At 36.6% G+C, this 21,440-nt stretch overlaps 1 protein-coding gene across 3 annotated transcripts in view; it reads left to right on the forward strand.

The window, feature by feature from the left end:
• The window catches only part of MTRR (5-methyltetrahydrofolate-homocysteine methyltransferase reductase), a 51,258-nt gene that overhangs the window by 25,217 nt on the left and 4,601 nt on the right, over positions 1-21,440 (forward strand). For 2 of the 3 annotated variants that reach the window (XR_007375876.1, XR_007375875.1), the window contains 9 exons: positions 275-428; positions 4,120-4,208; positions 5,911-6,091; positions 7,912-7,954; positions 9,353-9,539; positions 11,824-11,942; positions 13,196-13,288; positions 13,384-13,563; positions 14,541-20,752. Coding sequence is in view for 1 of the 3 variants with exons in the window: in XM_048939890.1 (XP_048795847.1) it covers positions 275-428; positions 4,120-4,208; positions 5,911-6,091; positions 7,912-7,954; positions 9,353-9,539; positions 11,824-11,942; positions 13,196-13,288; positions 13,384-13,563; positions 14,541-14,685 (1,191 nt within the window). In the remaining 2 variants the exon portion in view is untranslated. Of the gene's footprint in view, positions 1-274; positions 429-4,119; positions 4,209-5,910; positions 6,092-7,911; positions 7,955-9,352; positions 9,540-11,823; positions 11,943-13,195; positions 13,289-13,383; positions 13,564-14,540; positions 21,343-21,440 lie in introns of those variants that run through there. The other variant, XM_048939890.1, reaches the window with a different exon arrangement.

A 21,440-nucleotide genomic window follows, 5' to 3' on the forward strand; every position in this document is an offset into this window, starting at 1 on the left:
CATGATGTCAACGTAGGCTGATTCATTTTGTAAGTCCAAAGCATGATTTGTTTACAGAATGTTATGGCTCCACAGAAACCAATGAAGACTGTCAAATTCATTTCTTTGTTGTGCCATGGATATGCTACTGAATTAAATATATGTTTTAGGAAGTACTCAGAAACTGTTTGCCACATCCTTTTTAGTGAATGGAAGACCGTTGTTAGGAATGGGGATGATGTTGGCCTTGGTTTACTTTCCAGTTTTATTGAAATGATTTCATATTTTCAAACAGAGTACAGCCTTTGATTACCAACCTGGAGATGCTTTCTGTGTAATATGTCCCAATAATGTCAATGAGGTGGAAGAACTACTTCACATCTTGGGACTTTCTGAAAAAGGAGAGAATTTTGTTTGTATAAAGGTTAAGCAGGACACTAAAAAAAAAGGTAAGATGTGATATGTTGGTTATGAAAAGATATTCCTCTCTGTGATAGTAGTAGTTGGTATGCATAGTTTTTAGCATTTTGAACTTAGGTATTGCCACGCAACTGTTATTTTGTAGAGGTACACCAGAAATCAGGAGTGGGCACATAAAATCTGCTCCTCTTTGTACTGTTAATGACTTAGCTTAAGAAAGGGAACTTGATCCTGTCATTGAGATTCTTCTGTCACTCATCTTCTCTGCTTCTGTGCACGTAACCTAGCATTTCTCCAGCTGAAAGTAAAATCTCCCTTTCACATTCATCTGCCCTACATCCTTGGAGGGCTGCACTCCTGGAGTATAAGACTTACTGCTGCTGTATGATGCTTTTTAAGGGGCTTGTTGGTTTATGTGTATCAGTTTTGTTGAGTTTTATGGTCCCATTCCTCATAAAGGGATGTGTAAGATTCAAGATATGTCCACATACTACTAACAGGACCTATGAGAATTACTCTGTGCTGGCCATGCAGTTGGTGTCGTAATGGTGGTGCTGAATCGTGCTTCCAGATCAGTAAGATGGAGTAGGGGTCTATGTTGCTCCAGTCTGCCAGTAAATCATTTCCCACTGCAAGATTCCCTGGATCATTGAGGACTGCACAAACTGTTCCTTAAGTATGAGATTTAAATGGACCCTTGTTCCTGGCCTTGATGAGTAACATGTTTGTTGATGAGGTGGGTTTATATGACAGGCAGCAACACAACATTTCCATTCACTCTCCCAATGTATGCCATGCTACAGTGGTGCATAAGAGCTCTGGTGATTGCAAAGGTTGACATTCTCTTAGGTTTCTTGCTCTGGTATACCCTACCTGATCTTCAAGATGGGGAATTTGCACTTCTTATTGGGATCCTGTGCCTTCTAATGTACTGTTCATACCTTTCCCTCAGTCCTTGATCCATAATTTAGAGATTTGGAAGGACAAAATAATCAAAACAGTACAGATGGAATGCACAAATCTAACTGCCATTTAAGTGTTACCATCCCCGAGGCAGCTACACATGCACAAGAAGGTTTAGGATGTAATTAGGAGCCAGTCCTTTCCTGATGAGTACAGGGGCTACTTGGGAATGATGAGTGCAGCAGAGAATTTATATTCCTTCCCTTAACACCCCTCTCTGCCAACAAACAATATTGCTTGTATCCCATGTAGATCTGATGAGTTTTTTACATGTTCATGTTGTTTTGTTGTTTCTGTTTCATATTTGTTTTTTAATTTGTCATGACATAAGTTGCTGGTCCCTGTGCTGACAATAAGCCCCATGTCTGCAGAGCCAGTCTGGCTTTTTAACTTCCTTCCTTCAGGTCAGGGCTAGTCTTGCACATGCCTAAACTCTAAGCATTGTCACCTGTTTGCACTGTTTACAGTATTTACAATTTTAAGTAGTCAAGTGCAGCTTCAGAGAAAGCAATAAAGGAGGAGAACATGGAGGAGGAAGCAGTGGAGGGCTAAAACATCAAATCTTAGTAGGAAAGTGGGTTTGAAGTTTGGTCCCTCCTAAAGGCTAGCAAGTTACTCTGTACAAATCAGAACCCTGCTATCTGGCTGCATAAAACTTAAATCTCTCTGTAAGTTGAGGTAATGCTCAGAGTCTCTGTCAGTAGTCACAGAGAGATACTCTTTTGTCTCTGCCTTCAGTAGCTCCCGTCTGCACTACTGATGTTACACAGAGAATGTAAAGCTGTTTGAACAGGGCACACTGAGTTATTTAGTGTCAGAGCACTTCTGGTGTGCAACAGAAGCTGTATAGCCAAGTGAATGTATCTTAGCCACTTCATTTTGCTTATATATCAGGAACTAATAGTCCTTCCATGGTAAAGCTGAGAGAATCTCTGGTATAATAGTGGTTTGAAACCAGGAATATCATTCCTTTCTTCTTATGTATGAGTGCTTAATGCAGCACTTTTTGCCATATCTTGTATTTAAAAGGTCATGCCTGCTTTTGAGTTTAAATGAATAGTTATGGAAAGCTCTATGCTGTAGTGCAGAGAATCAAAGATCCTGATTCTGCTCTTGAGTCTTCTGGGCAACCCAACGCAAATCATGCTGACTTTTTACACATCATATGTACTGTGCCAGAATCACCTCTGTTGTCTTTGCTGGCACGAAGGCAAGTGCTTCTCTAAGGAGTTTGCATCCAACTGTTTCACCTCTATTTGAGCTAGCAGTTGAGCAAAATTATTGTCAGATAGAGTTTTTATTTAAGAAAAGGTCCAGTGACCTCCAAGATTACATGCTCAATAATGCCTATTGTAAGTATGAACTTAAACAGTTTCTTTGGAGCTGCCCTGATGAGCATAGATGGACTCATTAAGTTACTGTGACTTCATTACTTGCTGTTGCCAGTCTGTACCAAAGACTTAAGCTGCATAATGCACCTTCACAATTTCTGGCAATGTTCTTGAGTTCCTTTCCATAGGAGATTGTTGTCCCTTCACTTTACTGAGGAATTTGCAATAAATATTATGGTTGTGGGTCTACCAAATGAAGAAAGCTGAAAAACATAGGAGAAGAGATGAGTATGAATAGAGAGCTGTGCATCTGATGCATGTCTGCAAGATTTCGTGGGAAATCCAATGAATTCTTCTTACAACCTCTCTTTGTTCAGCATGTGATTCTTTGATGAAGTGCATGGGATCAAATGAAGGGACAAAACAGAAATTAGTTAACAGTCTATTGTTCAAGTTCTATTTTTTCTAGAAGTTAATAAAAAAAAGTTGTTTTTTGTTGTATGAGCATCCTTAAAGGAAGATTAAGTACTTACTTTGAAAATCTGTCTGAATGTTGCAGGAAAAAACAAATTTTTTCTCTTTCTTGCATTACATTTATGGAATCCACTTTCTGTCTAAAAACTAGTTTTGCTTTTTATAGCATGAGTTGAATCAATTAATGCTGATACAAAGAGGTAATTTAGCAAGTTATATAGTTATATTCTTACACTGAAATTTCCAATAAAGGACTCTTGAAAATGGAGAAAAGGACAGTAAGAACGAGTAGCTAGAAATGGAAGCCAAGAAACATCAAGATAAATCCCAACGTGCAAGTTCAGTCTGTAATGAAACATTTTCAGACATGCAGAACTTATTAATTAATGTGTTTTTTCCCATAAGTGATCCTGTATTCCTTTTAGGGTTATCTTAGAATGGGGAATATCTGTTTTAGTGTGGCATAACACAAGGATGTTGAGCCTGACTTCAGCCTGACTGACTCCATAAAGAATGACTCAGTGGATGAAGTGCTCCTCCTTCATGAGAGGACAGTACAGGACAGGGTTTTTTTTTGCTTGTAGAGAAATACCTGTGATCTGCTGAGCCTCAGAAGGTCTACCTGGGCACTGGCTGTGTACAACTTTGTTTCAATCGTTAGAAAGCATGTTCTGTTTTTTAAGGAGTGTTTATTAATGGAGGTGGAAAAAAATGTGGACGATCCCTTTGCTTGTTAGCATTCCTCTGCATTTCTCAACACCGTAAGTGGCAAAAAGGCGTTCAGTGGTCTGGCAAAATGTATTTACGTATATATACTTCTCTTATTGTATTCCTTCTTTCCTGTTAACCTTTTTGCCTTTTCCTTGGAAAACTGTCTTGCTGTCTAGTTTGTAATTTTCACTAATTACTTGAGTTCATCCTACAGAACTGAATGTATTCTTCTCCCAAATAGGAGCAACACGTCCACAACACATCCCTGAGAGAAGTACTCTGAAGTTCATTCTAACCTGGTGTCTGGAACTAAGAGCAATTCCCAAAAAGGTGTTTGTATTTCTTCTTTTGAAGTGAGATCCATAGTAATTCTATGCTGTGTGGTTTCTATGAGTTCCTTGCTTCATGTGTAGTTACCATGTTTCTTGATGAATAGGGATTGTCAGCTTGCACGCTGCTGATCCTTTATTCTAAGAAATTTTGCTTTTAGTGCTATATTGGGCAAATTGTAAGATACTGAAACCTGTATCCTCATTCTTTTGTACTTTGTTTCATAAAGGAACTGGACATAAAAGTGCTAGATCTTTGATGCAAGCTAACTGGAAGGCTGACAGAATTGAGCTGTAGGCATTAATGACAAATCATTTGTCTCACTAAAGATAGCCCAACCGTGTTGGTCCTGTTTTGTCCCTGGAAATACACATATTGCTCTACACGAGCAGAATGTCTTTTAAATATTTAGAAGTTTTTCTTGCGCATCTTACTAACTGGCAGAATTCAGTGAAAAATTTTTGCTTGTATGTTTGTTCACACAATGCATGGATATTATTTCCCTTGTATTTTGTACTTGCGAGAAAGTGGAAGCTTGCAACTGAAAATGCATGGGTATTTCTGGTTTTGTCAAAACACATTTTAAAGATAAAGCATGATGTTAACCAGCTGTGTTGGTTGGGTCTATGAAAGTAATCAGTTTTTGGAAGGACTTGTCATAAAAGTTAATTTCACAAGCAGGATCCAGTATATGTCATTATTAGACAGTGTGCTGTAGAACAGAATCTCTCAACTTGTACAGCCTGTTCAGTACTTCATTTAATTTGGCAGTTTTTGAAAATTCTTTTCAACAGTAGGAGTACTCAGAGTGCTGGCTAGGGAATATCAAGCAAGCCAGTTATTATAACCCGTTTTATTTCATGTTCAGTGTAGAATGGGCTGTAAGTCCATAATCAAAATTATTTTCTGGATTTTGAGTTTGCCCAAACACTAGGTTATTTTTGCAGTAATCTTTTGCATAAAATATGTACTCTGATTGCATTTGGTGTTTTGGATCACTTTTCTTTCTAAATACTATGTTTATTTTTATCTTTTGGAAAGCAAACACACACACACACACACACACACACACACACACACACACACACACACAAACAACTACAACAAAAAAACCCTGGAACTATTTACATCTGATTTTTACTTTTATCTTTCAGCACTCTATTTAATTTTATTAAGAAAAGTGTTAATGTTACGTATTCTTGCAGTACAGAATAAAACACTGCAGCAACATTTATATGACTCATAAATCCCATACTTTATTTACAGTAATATCACTTTTAAGACTTTGTATTATTCCCTTCCCAGCTTCTGCAATTTAGCAAATGGTGTTTTGTCTTGAATTAATTTGCGTTATGGGGCTGCTTTCTAAAGTGCCAATACATAAATCAAGTATCTCATAAATTTAGTATTTATCTGGAAATCGGTTAAGTCTGTTTATCTATCTTTTCTCCTGTTCAGGCAAAGTAGGATTTTCTGACCTGCTAGCTTTTCCCAGGCTTTGGGGGTGAGGGGTGGCAGGAGGAATTTAAATTATTCATGGTAGATGAAAGTGAGTTTTGGAAAATAAATTGTAGTTTGTATTAACCATTAACCTGCGAGCTGACCACTTCCTTTCCACAGGCAATTCAAGCTTTTCGTAGATTTGTCAACGTTTCCCCAACTGGACAAATTATTTACCTTCTACTTGCTTTCTTTCCTTCAGGCATTTTTGCGAGCCCTTGTAGAATGCACCAGTAATGCAGGAGAAAAACGGAGGCTTCAGGAGCTCTGCAGCAAACAAGGAGCCTCTGACTACGTTCATTTTATTAGAGAGTCTAATGTTTGCTTGCTGGATTTACTTCGTGCTTTTCCAAGCTGCAAGCCTTCACTTAACCTGTTAATTGGTGAGTGATTTAGACTTAACTGGTTTTAGTTCATTCTGAAAAATGCATCAGACTAAGCATTCAGTTTCTTAAGATGCAGATACTCTTCAGTTAGAAATGCTATAGTATTCATAGTCATCAAATTCAAATGTTAGGGGCAGTCACTCTGTTCACCAGTGGTTGTGTGTGGCCTTTGTTCTGCACTTAGTTGCATACCTGTGCTTTTAATGACTCTGAATTGGTCCTGTGCATAAAAATAAGGTGTAGTGTTTTTAAGAACCAATTCTTCAGCAGGCTGCAGTTCGAAAAGACGTGTTTGTATATCCCCTGATATCTCTGCCCTTGTGTTCTTCTCTTGGGCTTTTACAAAAAGCTTTTCCCAGAATATTGGTGTTTTAAGATACATCTAATACACTTGCTGAGTTCATTGTGTAAAACTTTGAAGGAGTAAGACTAAAACTGCAGGTATATCAAACTCCTCTTAAAATAATAGCAGTTACTTTCCAGATTAAAAAACAGAATTTCCTGTTGTGTTTCATTATACGAAACAAAGCAATTGCTTTTTATAGCCTTGTGATCATGTTCTCCATTACTCCTTCTTAGTAAATTGTAGGGATTTAAAGATAGCAACTCTGCTCCACTTGATACAAATACTTGAGTCTTCTTGCTGGCAGCAAAATGACTTAACTTCTCAAAGGTGGCATGGAATGTGCTGTAACAACTGAACTGAATAAAATGAAGTTCTAAAAGTTTTTTTTTTTAAAAAACGTGTTGTTCCCAGGGAAGTAATGTGCTAAATGGGCTTGGTATCTTCTTTAAGTGATTTCAGTGAACTAGTTTGTCTCATGTCTGGCTTGCAACCTGTGTGAGAAGCATCTTTAAGACATATTTAAGTCCATGTGCTGGGGAAAACATACACAAAAAGGGGGCACACATGGAAAACAACTAAAAAGCAGCTGAATTGTACTGTATTTTATCTTGCTATGTAAGTGTGTGTATTCTGGTATTTCTTGCTTCTTGTCACCATTCTCCACAGCCCTGTTCATTTTGTGACGTGTCCTTTTCTTCTTTTAATGTACTCTTCTCCTCAGCCAAAATGTGCAGTCTGCAATGCTAGGTCATTCTTACGGAGACATCAGTGAGTTTGACCTTTTGTGTATGTGAACATACATACATATGTATGTATGAGGGCAGTTAGATGTAGTTGTATGTACACGTAGCATATAGTGGACCTTTAATTACAAGAATGCCCAGTAAACTCCTCTCTCAGTTTTGAATGGATACTGCTGAAAGCTCCAGGTGTTGCTGAGCTTTGGGGGGGGCTTCTTTTTTTCCAGTGTTCATTTCAAAAATGTATGTTGGCATTCATAGGAGTTTGAAATTAGACTGGTGCACCTGCTTTCAGGACATTATATGTAGGAAACATTCAAACAAGTAATTCGTATTTCCAGAACTTTTCAATTCCATAAAGCACACTTGCTTTAAAGGGGAAGGAAATGAAATTTGAAGCTTTACTTTGTCCACTAACTACCGTCATCTCTTCTGTGTGCTTTACAATCATTTTTAGTTGATCGTGAACCCCATAAATTAACTGTTCTGGTCTTATTTATCAAATTTGTAGCAGATGATCCACAAAATCTAAATAAATAAATAAATAAATAAAAAATTCTATCACAGTTCCACTCTTAATGGTTTATGGATGAGATAAAACCACTCAGTCTTAGTACAGTACAATTACACTGTGCTTGTTACCTGTAGACATCTGCTAAATTATATTTTGATTTTTATTGGGGTGAATAAAATTATAAGTGATGGGTTTTTTTTGTTTTTGTTTTTTCCAGAACATCTCCCTAAATTACAGGCCAGATCCTATTCAGTTTCAAGGTAACAAAGTATTCAATCATATCTTCTTTGTAATTTAGCTGTGTTTTTTTCTTAAGTGTGTGTGCGCACTTTACAATTTTTTTAGAGAATGAACTTCAAAATATTTCTGTAAGGTCATTCCAGTTAGACATTTTTTTAAATCTCCCGTATAGTGTTGAATTTGTCTTTATCAACTTGAAATCTTAGGCCCTGCTGCTCCCTTTTCTCACCCCTTTTTCCCACATTGCAAAGACACAAGTAGGCAAGCACATAAAACTCCTTCTGGTGAAAAGTGATTCTGCAGGTCTGTGTTCATCTGAGTGGGGCAGTAAGAATACTTTGAACTCTGCCTTTATTTTTGGAAGGAGCATGTGGCTGTCCCTGAGTGAAGAAGTTGTAATGTTGTCTTCACACTGAATTTTTCCTAGAAGATTGAATTTGCTTTTGATTTTTACCAGTCATTACTGAAATTTACTTAATGTAGCTTTTGAGCAAAGCAGAGTAGTCGCTGATGGTCTGGATGAGTCTTGACCTGTGAAGCATGTAGCTTTTTCTAATTCTTCATTGGGACTGGAGCTTTACTCACTGCCAGGACCTTGTGCTGTTCCTGATAGTGTGTGTAGTCTGACTTGGAAGATCAGAATCCAGCTATTTGTGTTATAGTGTAACATTACATCTTTCCAGAGGGCCTTCCTTGCCATTGGATATCTGCATTTTTATTTTATTTTATTTTTATTTTTTTGAGGTTCATGGTCTCAGATGCTTCTTTGCCTAGCTCCCTCTTTCTGACAGGTTTCCCTCTGGTTTCCTGAGAAGTTACTGTAGGAGGCAGTTCCTGCCCATGGTGGTTTTTGTTCCCAGTTTGCCTATTACAGTATTGCCTTTATTCCTTCATAAGGGAAAAAAAAGAACAGCAATAGCATGAGTAGTACTTCAGGTCTTCTGCAAGTCAATTCAGTGAAAGCAATATATCTAAAGAGGATAATGTATCTAAAGAGGACTTCCGTAGAATAAAGCAGAGAGATAGAAGTGATGAACGAAGTCCCTGTTATCAAACTTACAAACAAACCAAGCCAACCAAACAAAAACCACAGGATTTTGCTATTTCAAACAGTGTTGTTTTGTGTGTCTGATAAGAGTTTGGTAGAATTCTCAAGGGCAAATTCACACATATGAAAACCTGATAGAGAGGAATTCTAATTCCATCCTGTCAGCATTGGCCTCTGATTCCAGCCCTAGGAAGCTTTATAATTGCTTATAGATCTCACAAAGGTAACTGAACTGAGGTAACTGAGAATCTTGATTTCAGTGAGGTTGTTTGGGTTGAAAATGGACCTGCAGTGCAGGAAGGATGGCAGTGTTATCTCAAGTTAATAATTCTTTGAAGAAAAAAAAATAACAAAACTTGTTCCTTTACAGTTCAAACTTGTATCAGCCAGGAAAACTGTGTTTTGTGTTTAATATTGTGGAGTTTCCTGCCTGTCCCACGAGACCTGTCTTACGGAAGGGAGTTTGTACAGGCTGGCTTGCTGAGTTAGTTGCACCTCTACTGCACACCAATAAAGACACGCAGGATATAAAAAGAGAAAGTTCTCCAACTGAAAAGGTATGAGTGTTACATTTAAATTCCATTAACTTTTAAATTTGCGCATGTTTGAAATAATTGTAGTTTTCATTGCTTACTTCTCTGATGTAAAACAGCTGTTTTGGCAGGGGCTGTATGCATCTGCATTTTGCATTCTTTTAAGATTCCCCTTCACTCTGTAATATGTTTTAAAGTGCATTGGTAAGTTGCTAAAACTTACATTTTAATTTAGTTACGGATACTTAGCAGTGAAACTTCCAGTTGCTGAAAGGCCAGTCATCACCCCACTGTAGTCCTAAATGAGTCTTGGAATATACTTCCATGAACTAAGAAACCAGTTAAATGGTTATAGCAGTTTGAGAAGCACCTGGTCACTTCAGGAAAGGCAGGCAGACTGTAGGGGGACAGATCTTTCACAGTTTGAAAGGGCTGAGTTACTGAATGTGATACTGAGAACAGTCTTCTGTGGTATTTCTGCTGTGCATTAAAGATGTTCTGGTATAATGGCTGTTATTGGGAGATGATACTCTTCTTTCATCTCTCTTTTATCTTTGTAATCCATCACAATCTCAAATATATTAGGTGTAAGTTAGGGCATGAGAAAGTGGCTTAAAGCTTCATGGGGGAAGTTCAGGTTGGGTGTCAGGAGAAAGCTCTTCATAGGGTGGGTGTTCAGGCACTGGAACAAACTGATTCTGTGATATGGAAACAAACTCCCCAGCTAAGTGTTCATTGCTCCAGGCCTGTTGGTGTTCAGGAAGCATTTGGAAAACATTCTTAGATGTGTTTTAACTCTTAGGTTTTTCTTTGTAGAGTCACAAGTTGGACTTGTTCCTTGTGGATCCCTTCTTACTCAAGATATTTTATGGTGTATATGTTAGAGTATACTGCAGTATATAATATATGTAGTATTGTATATAATATGGCAGAAGACTATATTTGTTCAAGAAAATTGAAACAAGCTTATACATTGGTTACAAGAAAACTGTGCTGATAATACAAGGTCTTTGGCAAAATGGAAAGAAAATCCACAGTTATCTTTAAAACCTAAATCAAAGGAAAAACTGATATGTGCATGGTGAACCTTATTCTAATTGTCACATCACTATTTATTTAAAATATAGTTGACTTGCAATACGTTTAAGATCAAACTTGAGAAAGAGTGGGTTGAAAAGGAGAACAAAAGGATTGTTACAAGTTGAATCAGAATAAAATTCAGAACCATTTACATCTGCTTTGCAAGCTAGAATCCAGCACAGATAAATGTTCAGCAATGCATATCTATTAGAAAGGTATATAAAGTACCAATACAAAGTGGATGAGAGTGATCCTGTGCAAAAATATCTTAGATTAATTGCAAAAACTTTACAGAACAAATGTGTATACTAGTTGAATTATTCCTTTTTTAGGATTGGCAAATTTGGAATTCTTAATAGGAATGGTAGCCTGCTAACTCGAGAGTAGCTTGAAATAGTATACAGTATGAAATAGTATTACAGTAATATGAATATCATTCCTCCAGCAAGAATTATACTTTTTTAATAATCATTCAGTAGGAAAATTAATCCTGTTGAACAGTGTAGTGATTTAGTGATAAGGAGGGGAGTAGGGATGAACCACTCAAGTTTACAGAACAGACTTTAAATAACATGGCCTAGCATTTAACTCCTTAAACTTGAAAGGAAATTGAAATAAATTCCTAATTAACATGCAAAATAAGTCACATTCTTGCTTATGACTTTAGTGGGTGAAGGTCAACTGCTGATTCTTTGTTGATTCAAACGTGATCTGTTTGGAGATCATGTAATTTTGTGTGTGTGTGTGTGAAAATTAGAAAGCAAGCTCAGATTCAGTAGACTTCAGTTTACTGTGAACAAATCCTTACCCCTGCCAGAGTTTTTGCAATGTTAGAAATAAATAAATAGATAATAAGATAAAAGTGAGTTTCCTGTAACAGTTAGTATGGCTAGTTTACTGCTTCCTTTTGCCTACCAAGCTTTCAGTGAGTTCTAAAACTGCATTCAGCAAATGTAAGGTGCAGTCAGTTTTCACAATCAGAAGCTCATGTTTATTTGGCTTTGTCTGGTTTCTCTGTAGATGGATTGGTAAATCTGTAAATAGGGTGTGTTGTTCAACAACTCCTGTAATTTTATTCCAAATGTGTGGCATTACAAATAAACTCTGAAATGCAGGATTTTGAAGGGTATGTGCACTCATAATACATCAACATACTGAAGGATCAAAGAATTCTATGCTATTTTATGTCTTACAAATATTCTTTGATTATCTTCTAATTTCATTTTAGATATCTATTTTTGCTCGTCCAAACAATACTTTTCACTTACCTTCAGACCCATCTGTCCCTTTTGTGATGGTTGGTCCAGGAACGGGAATAGCACCATTTATTGGTTTCCTGCAACATAGGTATGTACCAAACTTCTACATGGAAAGCAGCCTTTTAATGTCAAGAAAAAAATACAGGCTCAGATATTTTTATTTTTTAATTTGGGAAAAAAATTGTTGGTTTTTTGTATGTTTTTGTATTTGATATTGCTGTTAAACTAAAAAACAGCAGTGGAAATTTCACAAATATATGTATGAACTATTGCTTACTGTTTTATTTTTTATCCTGTTTCCTCTTTATGACACTTAAAGAACTCTGTGGAAGCCAAAAAAAAGTAACAAAACCAAACCAAAACAACCATAGAAAACAAACATAAACATTTAGTGTATATTTTGACCAGGGACACTGCTATTTTTTGCTTATCTGCAGACAGTGCTCTTTTTATTAGTTCTGCTACTTGCATGGCTTCAAAGGTAGATGCCTTTCTTTCCTCCTACAACAGCTTGATTTTGTAAGGCATAAAGAAACTTGCAAAAAAAGTGAGATCACCACCACTGATACGTTTGAAAAGAAAGAAAACTGAGAGGTAGAATTTTTTACGTGCTTCTGACTGCACGAATCTGCTGTAAGCAAAATATTGTGTACAATCCTCACTATTTACTTAATTTTATCCCTTAAACATTCCTTTCTCTCAGAGTTATTTTGTGTTTTATTTTCAAGGATTTGTAGCATTCCATACATATTTGATCAGTGTTAAATAAGATCTCTCAAATGTAACTAGGCAGTTTCAGCTAAAACCCCTGTAAAGTAATTTCTTTAGCGTTATTTGAAGAAAATGAAATAACTTTTCTGATGGTATAGTAGTAAATTGATTGTTGTTCCTGAATTCTTCCAGTCTTCCGCAGCTAGATGCTGAAAATGATTTTTGCTGAGTTTTCCCCAGGTATTTTTACAGTGCTTCCAATGAAAGTTTAGGGGTAACAATTACTCCTTATTCAGCAATCAGAATTGTTCTGTGAGATGTTCAGAAGTGCCATACCTGACTATTCTAGTGTGAAGTTATGACAAAAACAAACAAACAACAAAAAAAAGCTTTGAAGTTGATTGAATTTGAGCTGGGCTAGAAGTGAGTACTCAACAAAATCAGAAAAGGAAGGTTATTTACCTTAAGTCATTTCACATTAATAAGCCTCAGGGCAGGCAGAGAAGCACTATCATAAATGAGAATTACACTATATGAGTTTTAGTTTCTGCACTTGATAAAACAGGATTGGATTTACATACATTTACATAAAGTCAGTACATTAATATTTTTTTTTTCTTTTCTGTTCAGGCAGAAACTGAGAGAAGAACATACAGACTGGGAATTTGGAGAGACATGGCTCTTCTTTGGTTGTCGGCATCAGGATAGAGATTATTTATTCAAGCAAGTTCACTATTTAAAATTCTGTGTGTCTCATTTGTATTCATGAGGGAATGTTTATCTCCGAGCTATTGCTAACACTTTTTATTGCCTTTCAGAGATGAGCTCAGATGTTTTCTTGAAAATGGGACATTAACTCATCTGAAGGTTTGTTTCTCAAGAGACTCTTCAACAGCAGAAGTAGCTCAGCCTAAGTATGTGCAAGATGTCATTAGGCTTTATGCAAAGGAAGTTGCCAGAGTCCTGCTGAAAGAGAGTGGTTACTTCTATGTATGTGGGTAAGTAGAGTGTCATGGACCGTCTCAGAAAGAGAACAGAGTTAGCAAAAGTTTGAAGCTTTAGAAAGAGTTACAGGTGTCTGAATAAAAGGAGCAGCATGACACTGAAACTTCCTTTCTGGAACACCAGAATTTATTGTGTCCATCAGTAAACATATAGCTTGTAACCATGAAGTTCCCCTGCTGCTTCAGTTGCTTGTTATTTATTTTTCTGTTTTAGTATTCAACTGAGCTGTAATAGGTTTCAAACTAATAGATTGCTCTTAAGAAAATTAAATACTGGAATACATGTGGTGATAAAGCACACAGTGGTGAGGCAGCAGAAATGTCTGCTGCATTCCACACTTTGATGGACCAGGATGCTACCTGAACCTAGAAATTTAAGGTTTTTCATTCCAGACTTCAAAGTTCTGTTGCCATTATGAAGTTCCATAATAGTAATACACTTTACAGTAAAGCCTTGCTTGTGAACAGTATCTTACCTGGATGTTTCGTATTCTTAGAGAGAGTGTTGAGAAATGGAGAGTTGTATGAATGCGGGGCTCAATGTCAGTATTTTCTCCTGCAGAAATTAATGTGTACTGTTTGAATTAAAAATAACATTGATAATAAGTGAGGATTTTTATGTGCGCTGTATAGTTTTGGAACTATATAATTACTATATAACGTACTTCAACATGTCCAGTTCTCCCTAAAATAAAAGAATTAGTTTGTGACAGCTCAGCTGAGGATCCAGTATTTTTTTTTCCTTGTATATTACCATGTAATATTTGTTCGAGAGAAACCTTTGTTCTTGTCAATGCTCAGCTGTGTGAAAACTCAAGTGGATCTCTTGCCATACATAATACATATATATACAATACATAAGCTGTTCTTGTCTGTTTTTTATCTTTTCCAGTATTACAGCTTCTTAAACTGTTGATAAAAGGAAAAATACAGTGTTTTGCATTTTCCTTCTTTTTTTTTTTCTCCCCCAGAGATAAGAAGCACATGGCTGATGATGTAAGTGATGCTTTATTGGACATTTTAAGTACAGAAATGGAAGTTGACAAATTGGAAGCAATGAAAACCATGGCCATGCTTCGAGAAGCAAAACGTTACTTGCAGGATGTTTGGAGCTAAGCATTTAGCTTTTTCTGTGTCATTGTAAGACAAAAGATTTTGCTTTGCTTTCACGTTTATGCTTTTAATTAGAATCATCAAAAGTGCCATTGTCATGCACATTTTAACTTCCTCTGCTGATCTTTCACTTAGGAATGTGAAGCCTTTTCAAGGATGGCAAACCAGTCTGTCTTCGAAATGTATTGTTTTTAGCAACATTGCATAATGGACTGTATCAGTACCTTGGTTCTCTGACTTTTGAGATTGCTTTCATGTAGAAAGTGAGAACTTAACTGTACAAGTGTAATTGTATGTTTGTTACATCACATTTTTTCCTATAATTTATACATAAAGAAGCTACAAAGTAAATATGTTATTCAACTGTACACCATCAAATACATTAATGACTTGCACACTATTTGGACAAGAGGGAATGGCCTCAAGTTGCACTGAGGGAGGTTCAGGTTGGATATTAGGAAAAATTGATTCTCCAGAAGAATGGTCAGATGCTGGAATGGGCTGCACAGGGAGGTGATTGAGTCACCATCCCTGAAGATGTTCAAGAAATGTTTAGATGTTGTACTAAAGGACATGGTTTAGTAGGAAATATTGGTGGTGAGTGAACAGTTGGACTGGATGGTCTTGGAGGTCTTTTCCAAGCTTGGTGATTCTATGAGTCTGCACACGTCTATGTTTTCCTTTTTCTCGAACAATAACTGCCAAAAGGAATAAAGGTCGAGAGTACTGCACAAAAACCTGCTGCAGAATATCAACTCTGAACTATTTTTTTTAAAATTCCTCTAATTTTTCATTTTCTCATTCATATATCTTGAAGTTTTGCTACACTGCTAATCCTTATTAAAATTCCTTGAACAATTTTTTGAAGTTTTTTTTCATTCTTATCGCTAAAATATGAGTAGTTTAATTTGTGGGAAAAATCTCCAGTTGGGTTGAATGTGATTCCTTAGTAAAAACTTCATCAAATTGCTAAAGTAGTATTTTTTTGTATTTTAATTTGAAAGTATAATGAAATGATGTGTTTTAAAGCAGTTTCACTCTCTGAAGGCAATCCATTTTATAAATCAAGGTGTTGAAATCAAATGGTTGAAATACCCAGCCTTTTTCCTTCCTACGAGGACTATTTGGAATATAGGACTGTCTGCAAACAGATGTAAAAGTGCAAGGCATTCATACTTCTCTTCAGAACAAACTGTTGTTTGAAATGTAGGCATTTGATTTATGAATAAGTTCTCTGCCCGTACTAGTTGTTGGTGGTGAGTATTTCAGTGGCCTGCAGAAGTTTCCATGTCTTCTCATTAGATGTTCTTTGGTGTTCCATGTGTTCATTGCGGTTGTTCATACTGCTGTGTAGAGCTGAAGATACATGGAATGTGGAAGATTTACTGGCATATGCCCAAACCACTTGTGAACTATTCCATTAACTGGTGCCTTACTGCACTAGTGGTTACACTAAAGACTCTGAAGAACCTGTTTTGGAACCATCCCTGAATGTTATGTGAACACTTATTCAGCAGTTGCAGCATATGCTGGATGATAGTAATTACTGTTGCTAAATAAAGACATAGTGCACTGTCACACAAACCCTACAGATAACATACAGTGTATGTTTTATTTACATCTAATTGTCTAGCCTTGCTAGTACTACTTCCCAGATTATAGCTAAAGCAGTGGCCATAGTGGATCTCATTTCAGATGCCTGTACTGAAAGACTGCATGCTTTTTAAAAACTTTGTCAATACCATACCATAAATAACTTCAGGTGTATCTAATATAAAGATGATGTGCTGGAATGAACAAGTTCTAAAGACTGCCATCTGTATATAGAAGTACATTCTGCTTAAATAACTCTGAGTATTCAGTCTGTTATTCTGTAGGCAGTTTGTGGGGGGGGGCAGCATAAAGCAACACTTGAAGCAAACACAGATGAAACGCTTAATGCTCTATTGAGCTTTATCAGTTCAAAAGAGGATGCTTTCTTGCAACTTTTATATGCTGTAATGTAAATACAGGTATTCTCATTGCATATTTATGCATTTAGCAATTTGGTATGTTGATGATCTTAAACAATTTTGTAGCAACTCATATTTGCATGGCTTCTTCTACCGTTGTATGGAAAGCCTGATGGTTTACATAACTGATCAGTGATGAGTTGAGAGGTGAATCTGCATTGCAGACTGGTGCAGACAATTGGTTTGAGTCTAAAAATGGGGCTAGTTGATACAGTGGTCTAATATAAGAGCTGTAGATTATTTTAATGAATCTAAAGAGTCCATTGAAGAAAATTGATATATATAAGAATGATCAATTTTATTGTCTATCATAAATGAAAATACCTTGTTGGCAAAAGCAGTATGTCTGTTTAGTCTCAAAATCCTATTCAAGTGCATTTCATATTGGAAAAAATTGGAGTTTTATACAACTGCAAATTGCAGTCTTGAGAAGTTGATTCAGCACCCATACAAATTACATTTACTTTCATTAGCATTTGAATAAATGCTCCAATTTTGCTGGAAAAGATTTGTCAAATTCACAGAGCATTCAAAGCCAATTGTGCTTTTTTAAAAAGAATAGGTTTTACAAGTGGTTTAAAAACAGTAATTCTGTATGACTCAGTCATTCAGGGATATTCATTTCTAAGCTGCTTTGAACTGTATTGCTTAGATGATTGACTGGACTTTTTTTTTTTTTTTTTTAATGCATTTTATGCTAACTTGGTAAATCAGCAAGGCTGTTTCCAGTGCTTTCTAACAATGATCCTCGGGACTGACTTACCTGTGATGGGACATGACATTTTTGAACTATCTTTCAGGTGTTGTGAGATGACAAGTTCAATTGTGCTCAATTTATGAACTTCAGCAAGTAGAATTATTGCATGAAGATTGCTGAGTGTGTGGGGTCAGATGCTGGGATAGATTATTGTACATACTTGTCTCTTGTACCGCTGTGCCTTCATATAAATTGTCCTGTCTTCCAGTTAAATGCTAGCTCCCTTCTTCTGTCTTTTCTAGACTATCACAGCATGAAATGAAGACAATCCTGCCCTTTATTTTTTTTTTTGCTGGTGGGGACAGATTCTTACATAAGAAGCCAATCTTTACGTCACCAGCACTCTCTTATAAGATAAGAAAGGATCAGTTTATAAGCTTCTTAAATTGTGATTAGATAAAAACTTGTAACTCTTGGAAGATGCAGAGTTTTGAATGTGGAACCTTTCCTATTTTCATGCTGGAGTTTCTAAACCTGCTGAAAGGGGATGACATTGATGCCAGTGGAAACCTCAGTTGCACAGCATGAGGGTAGCACGTTTTTAGATTTGCTTTACCGAACAACTGAAGCAAAGACAGAAAGAGGAGAAAGAGATCCTGTATTTATTATTTTTTTAATAAATGATTGAATTTCTGAGAATTTCACACATTAGTTTTTAGAACATTTGTTCCTATGAAAAGCAGAATGTGGTGATTTTGTTTGTGTGCGTGCTTGAGAATTTTATGAAAATAACAACCAAGTTAATTCCTAAGTAGAAATAGTTATATTTCTTCCCAATATATGAGATTGTTAAAGCTCTTAGAGCTTTGCACAAGGCAAGTGTTGCTTTTGAAGGTAAATGGAAGCATTTCTCATATTTTGTAAAACTTTCTGCGAAAGTCAATTTAGATCTTGTAGGAAATAATTATTTCAGCTGTTTTCAGTTGTTCTATTTTTATTTATTTTAATGAGCTTTGTAAAATATCTTTTTTTTCACACACCCTAGGATCTTACTTTAGCTTTTGTCTTCTTTACATGTTAGACGTGTTTTGAAATGTTAGTCTAGACAACTTTTGCCTTTCAGTTTACACAGCTGTATTTTACTATTAAGGTACAGGTAGACCTTTGTTCAGAGGATGTCAACAGAATACTGCTAAGAAAAAGATAGCTACCAGATATTTCCCTCTATTCATTTTGTGATACTGAAGGAATACGGGATTTTCTCTGCTTTTTCATTTACCAGAAGGAGACTTAGGAGTTCATAAATATACAATAAAAAGAAATGCATGTTTGTGTAAACTACTGTACAGATATAGAAAAAAAATTGATTTTCTCATTCATTGTTTCTTATTGTGCCTACAGCATGATAGATGCTTGCAAAGACACGAGCTGTGTTTCTTCATCTAGTTCATATTAATCTCACTAACTGTAAAGCATTTTAAAGAGCAAAACATTGCAAATTCACATTGGTGTCAAAATATTGAGGAAGAAGAAAACATGTAAATTCTGTAAGTAGAGAAATAGAGTTATCATCCAGTGTTTTTATTTATGCATTCAATCTGTAGATTGTGAGTCTATTTTAAATTACTTTTGAAAGGTCATGGTAACAGAGAGGTTCCTGAGGACTGGAGGAAAGCAAATATCACTCCTGACTTCAATAAGAGCAAGATAGACCTATGGCACCATAGGATAGTCAGCCTTACCTTATGGTGGGGATGGTGGAGCAAATCCTTCTGGAAACCATTTCTAAGAATAAAATAGCATTTGGGATTAGTCATCATAGATAAAGGGGAAATTGTCTGACCAATGAGGTAGCCTTGTAAAATGGGAAGACTAGCTTGGTGGATCAGGCAGTCAGTGCAGCACTAGATGATGCTTTCTGGCACAATTTTTTCTTTTGATTTCTTAAATGGCTTGATTTCATTTCACAAATTATAAAATCTCTTTACTATTTACTCCAACTTAGCCACCTCACTTCAGGAAAGAAAATCACGTCCCTGTACGAACATCCATTCTTTATGGAACTCCTGGATTTGGTGATGATTCAATCTCTTAGAATCCATGATATTTACAGTTTTGATGACAACGTAACCTGTAATATACATGGATTTCAATTCAACTGAGTGTGTAGTGGGTGCAAGAGTTGAGGTTGTTATTGCACTGCCCCCTCCCCTGCACACCAGTCAGTTGTCACCAGTGCAGTTTATGCTTGGGTTATGCACAATCAACTCACAAAATCATCACTAAAAATCACACAGTAGTGTTAAAAGTTTACGACTTCATGGGGCTGCATTACTAGCTGTCCAGGGTTGCATGGGACCTATGGGCTACAGGTTGGACAGATGTGTCTTATGGTCTGCAGTCTGTTGTCCTAACCCTCAGTGCTTTCTGAAATGTTCAATATTGCACATAGTAGGAAAAGGAAGGGGGGAGAGTGGGACAACACTATGTGGACGACTGCTGCTAGAGCCATTTCTCTTCCTTGGATGATTGCATTAAGAAATGACCACTTACAAAATTGCTTATACTTTGCATGCCACATTTCTTTCTTAACAAAACTTCAACATAAAGTTCAGCAGTATTTTTCCATTAAAAGATTTTCAGCAGCAGGTTGGGCTGTGGTCTGTGACAACGTTTGTTTTGTGTTCCTGCTTTGTTTGGGCCAAAGCCAGATTAATCTCTTAAAAGAAAATATTCAAGATATGGTATGAACTTCTGCGATTCAGTATGTCAGGGCAAGTTCATCCTCATCAGAGCTAAATTAAAAACAAACTGGTTGACTTACTGTGAGTCAGGCTGAAAGAAAAAAAATAAAATCTGGGCTTTGGAAAGCCAGCTGGCAGAATAGACCAATTTTTGGTTTGTATTTCTAACATTGGGCTTCATCAAAGAATGATTACATTGCTATTTTTTTCAGTCATTTATGCAAGCTCTGTAGCACTGCAAGATATTCAGATTTGATCTAAGCAGAGATGTAAGTAATTGTGAGTTTCAGATGATCACTTAAATTTCTAATGTATCTAAAGAGGATGTGCAGTAGACAACATCTCTGGAAGTTTAATATACAAAGTATGTATTGATAGATTGCTGAGATTCATATTTTCATTGCTGTAGATTGCTGACTTTCTGATGTGCCTTCAGAACACATGCCATACCCATTACCCATTCTGATAGATACCTTTAAGTTTGTAACTTTTGAAAACTATTTCTTGTTCCACCTCAGGTTTGAGCTTCAGCACCTTCCATCATTTCAATGGCACTGAGATAAATATGAGGTCACTTGCTGCTGCTATGACACAAGGAACACAGTGGTTGTGAGAAGGTGCTTATTTCTTCCCTGGGCAGTCCATGTAAGGTTGTGGATAGCAAATGGCCTTGAGGGTTCATGGTGCTGCTTTGGCCTTACATATGTTGTGTGTGAATACTTTCTGTGAGGCTGTACCCCATCCCAGTAAGAATGCAGATTGTATCATCTATGGAATTTTGTATGACCCTGGAATTGATTCTGTCCCCAAGCATCCCCAGAGGTGGAGGGGAGCTGTGCTGCGTTTCATTCTTATGAAAGGCACAGCTTGTCCATCTGGGTCTGTAACAAAAAGCATCAACGTGGGATGGGAGATGATAGAAGTAGAAACAAGCCAGTTATCCAAATCACATACATGGAGAGAAATCGGAGTGTGTTTGTACACTGAACAATTTGTTACTAAAACTATGATGCATTGTATCTAAATACAAGAAGGACCATAAGATACATAACACTGAATAAGTGATTCAGTGTGGGCTGTCAGCTGTTGATGACCCTAATTTTTTTTTTACCTTTATTCTAGGAGAGAGGCATAGAAGGCCATTAAAATAAATTATGGCCTTGCAGTGCTTTTAGTTGGTGTCAGGAGGACTGCTCTTTACATGGGGGGGGGGGGAGGAGGGGGGGGAAGTAACAAAACAGGTTTCCTTTAACATTTGAAAATGTTTGAATGTCACAAGTACACACTGCCAAGTTCAGATTCAAG

Source organism: Lagopus muta, chromosome 3 (genome assembly GCF_023343835.1).
Source record: "Lagopus muta isolate bLagMut1 chromosome 3, bLagMut1 primary, whole genome shotgun sequence".
Taxonomy (NCBI): Eukaryota; Metazoa; Chordata; class Aves; order Galliformes; family Phasianidae; genus Lagopus; species Lagopus muta.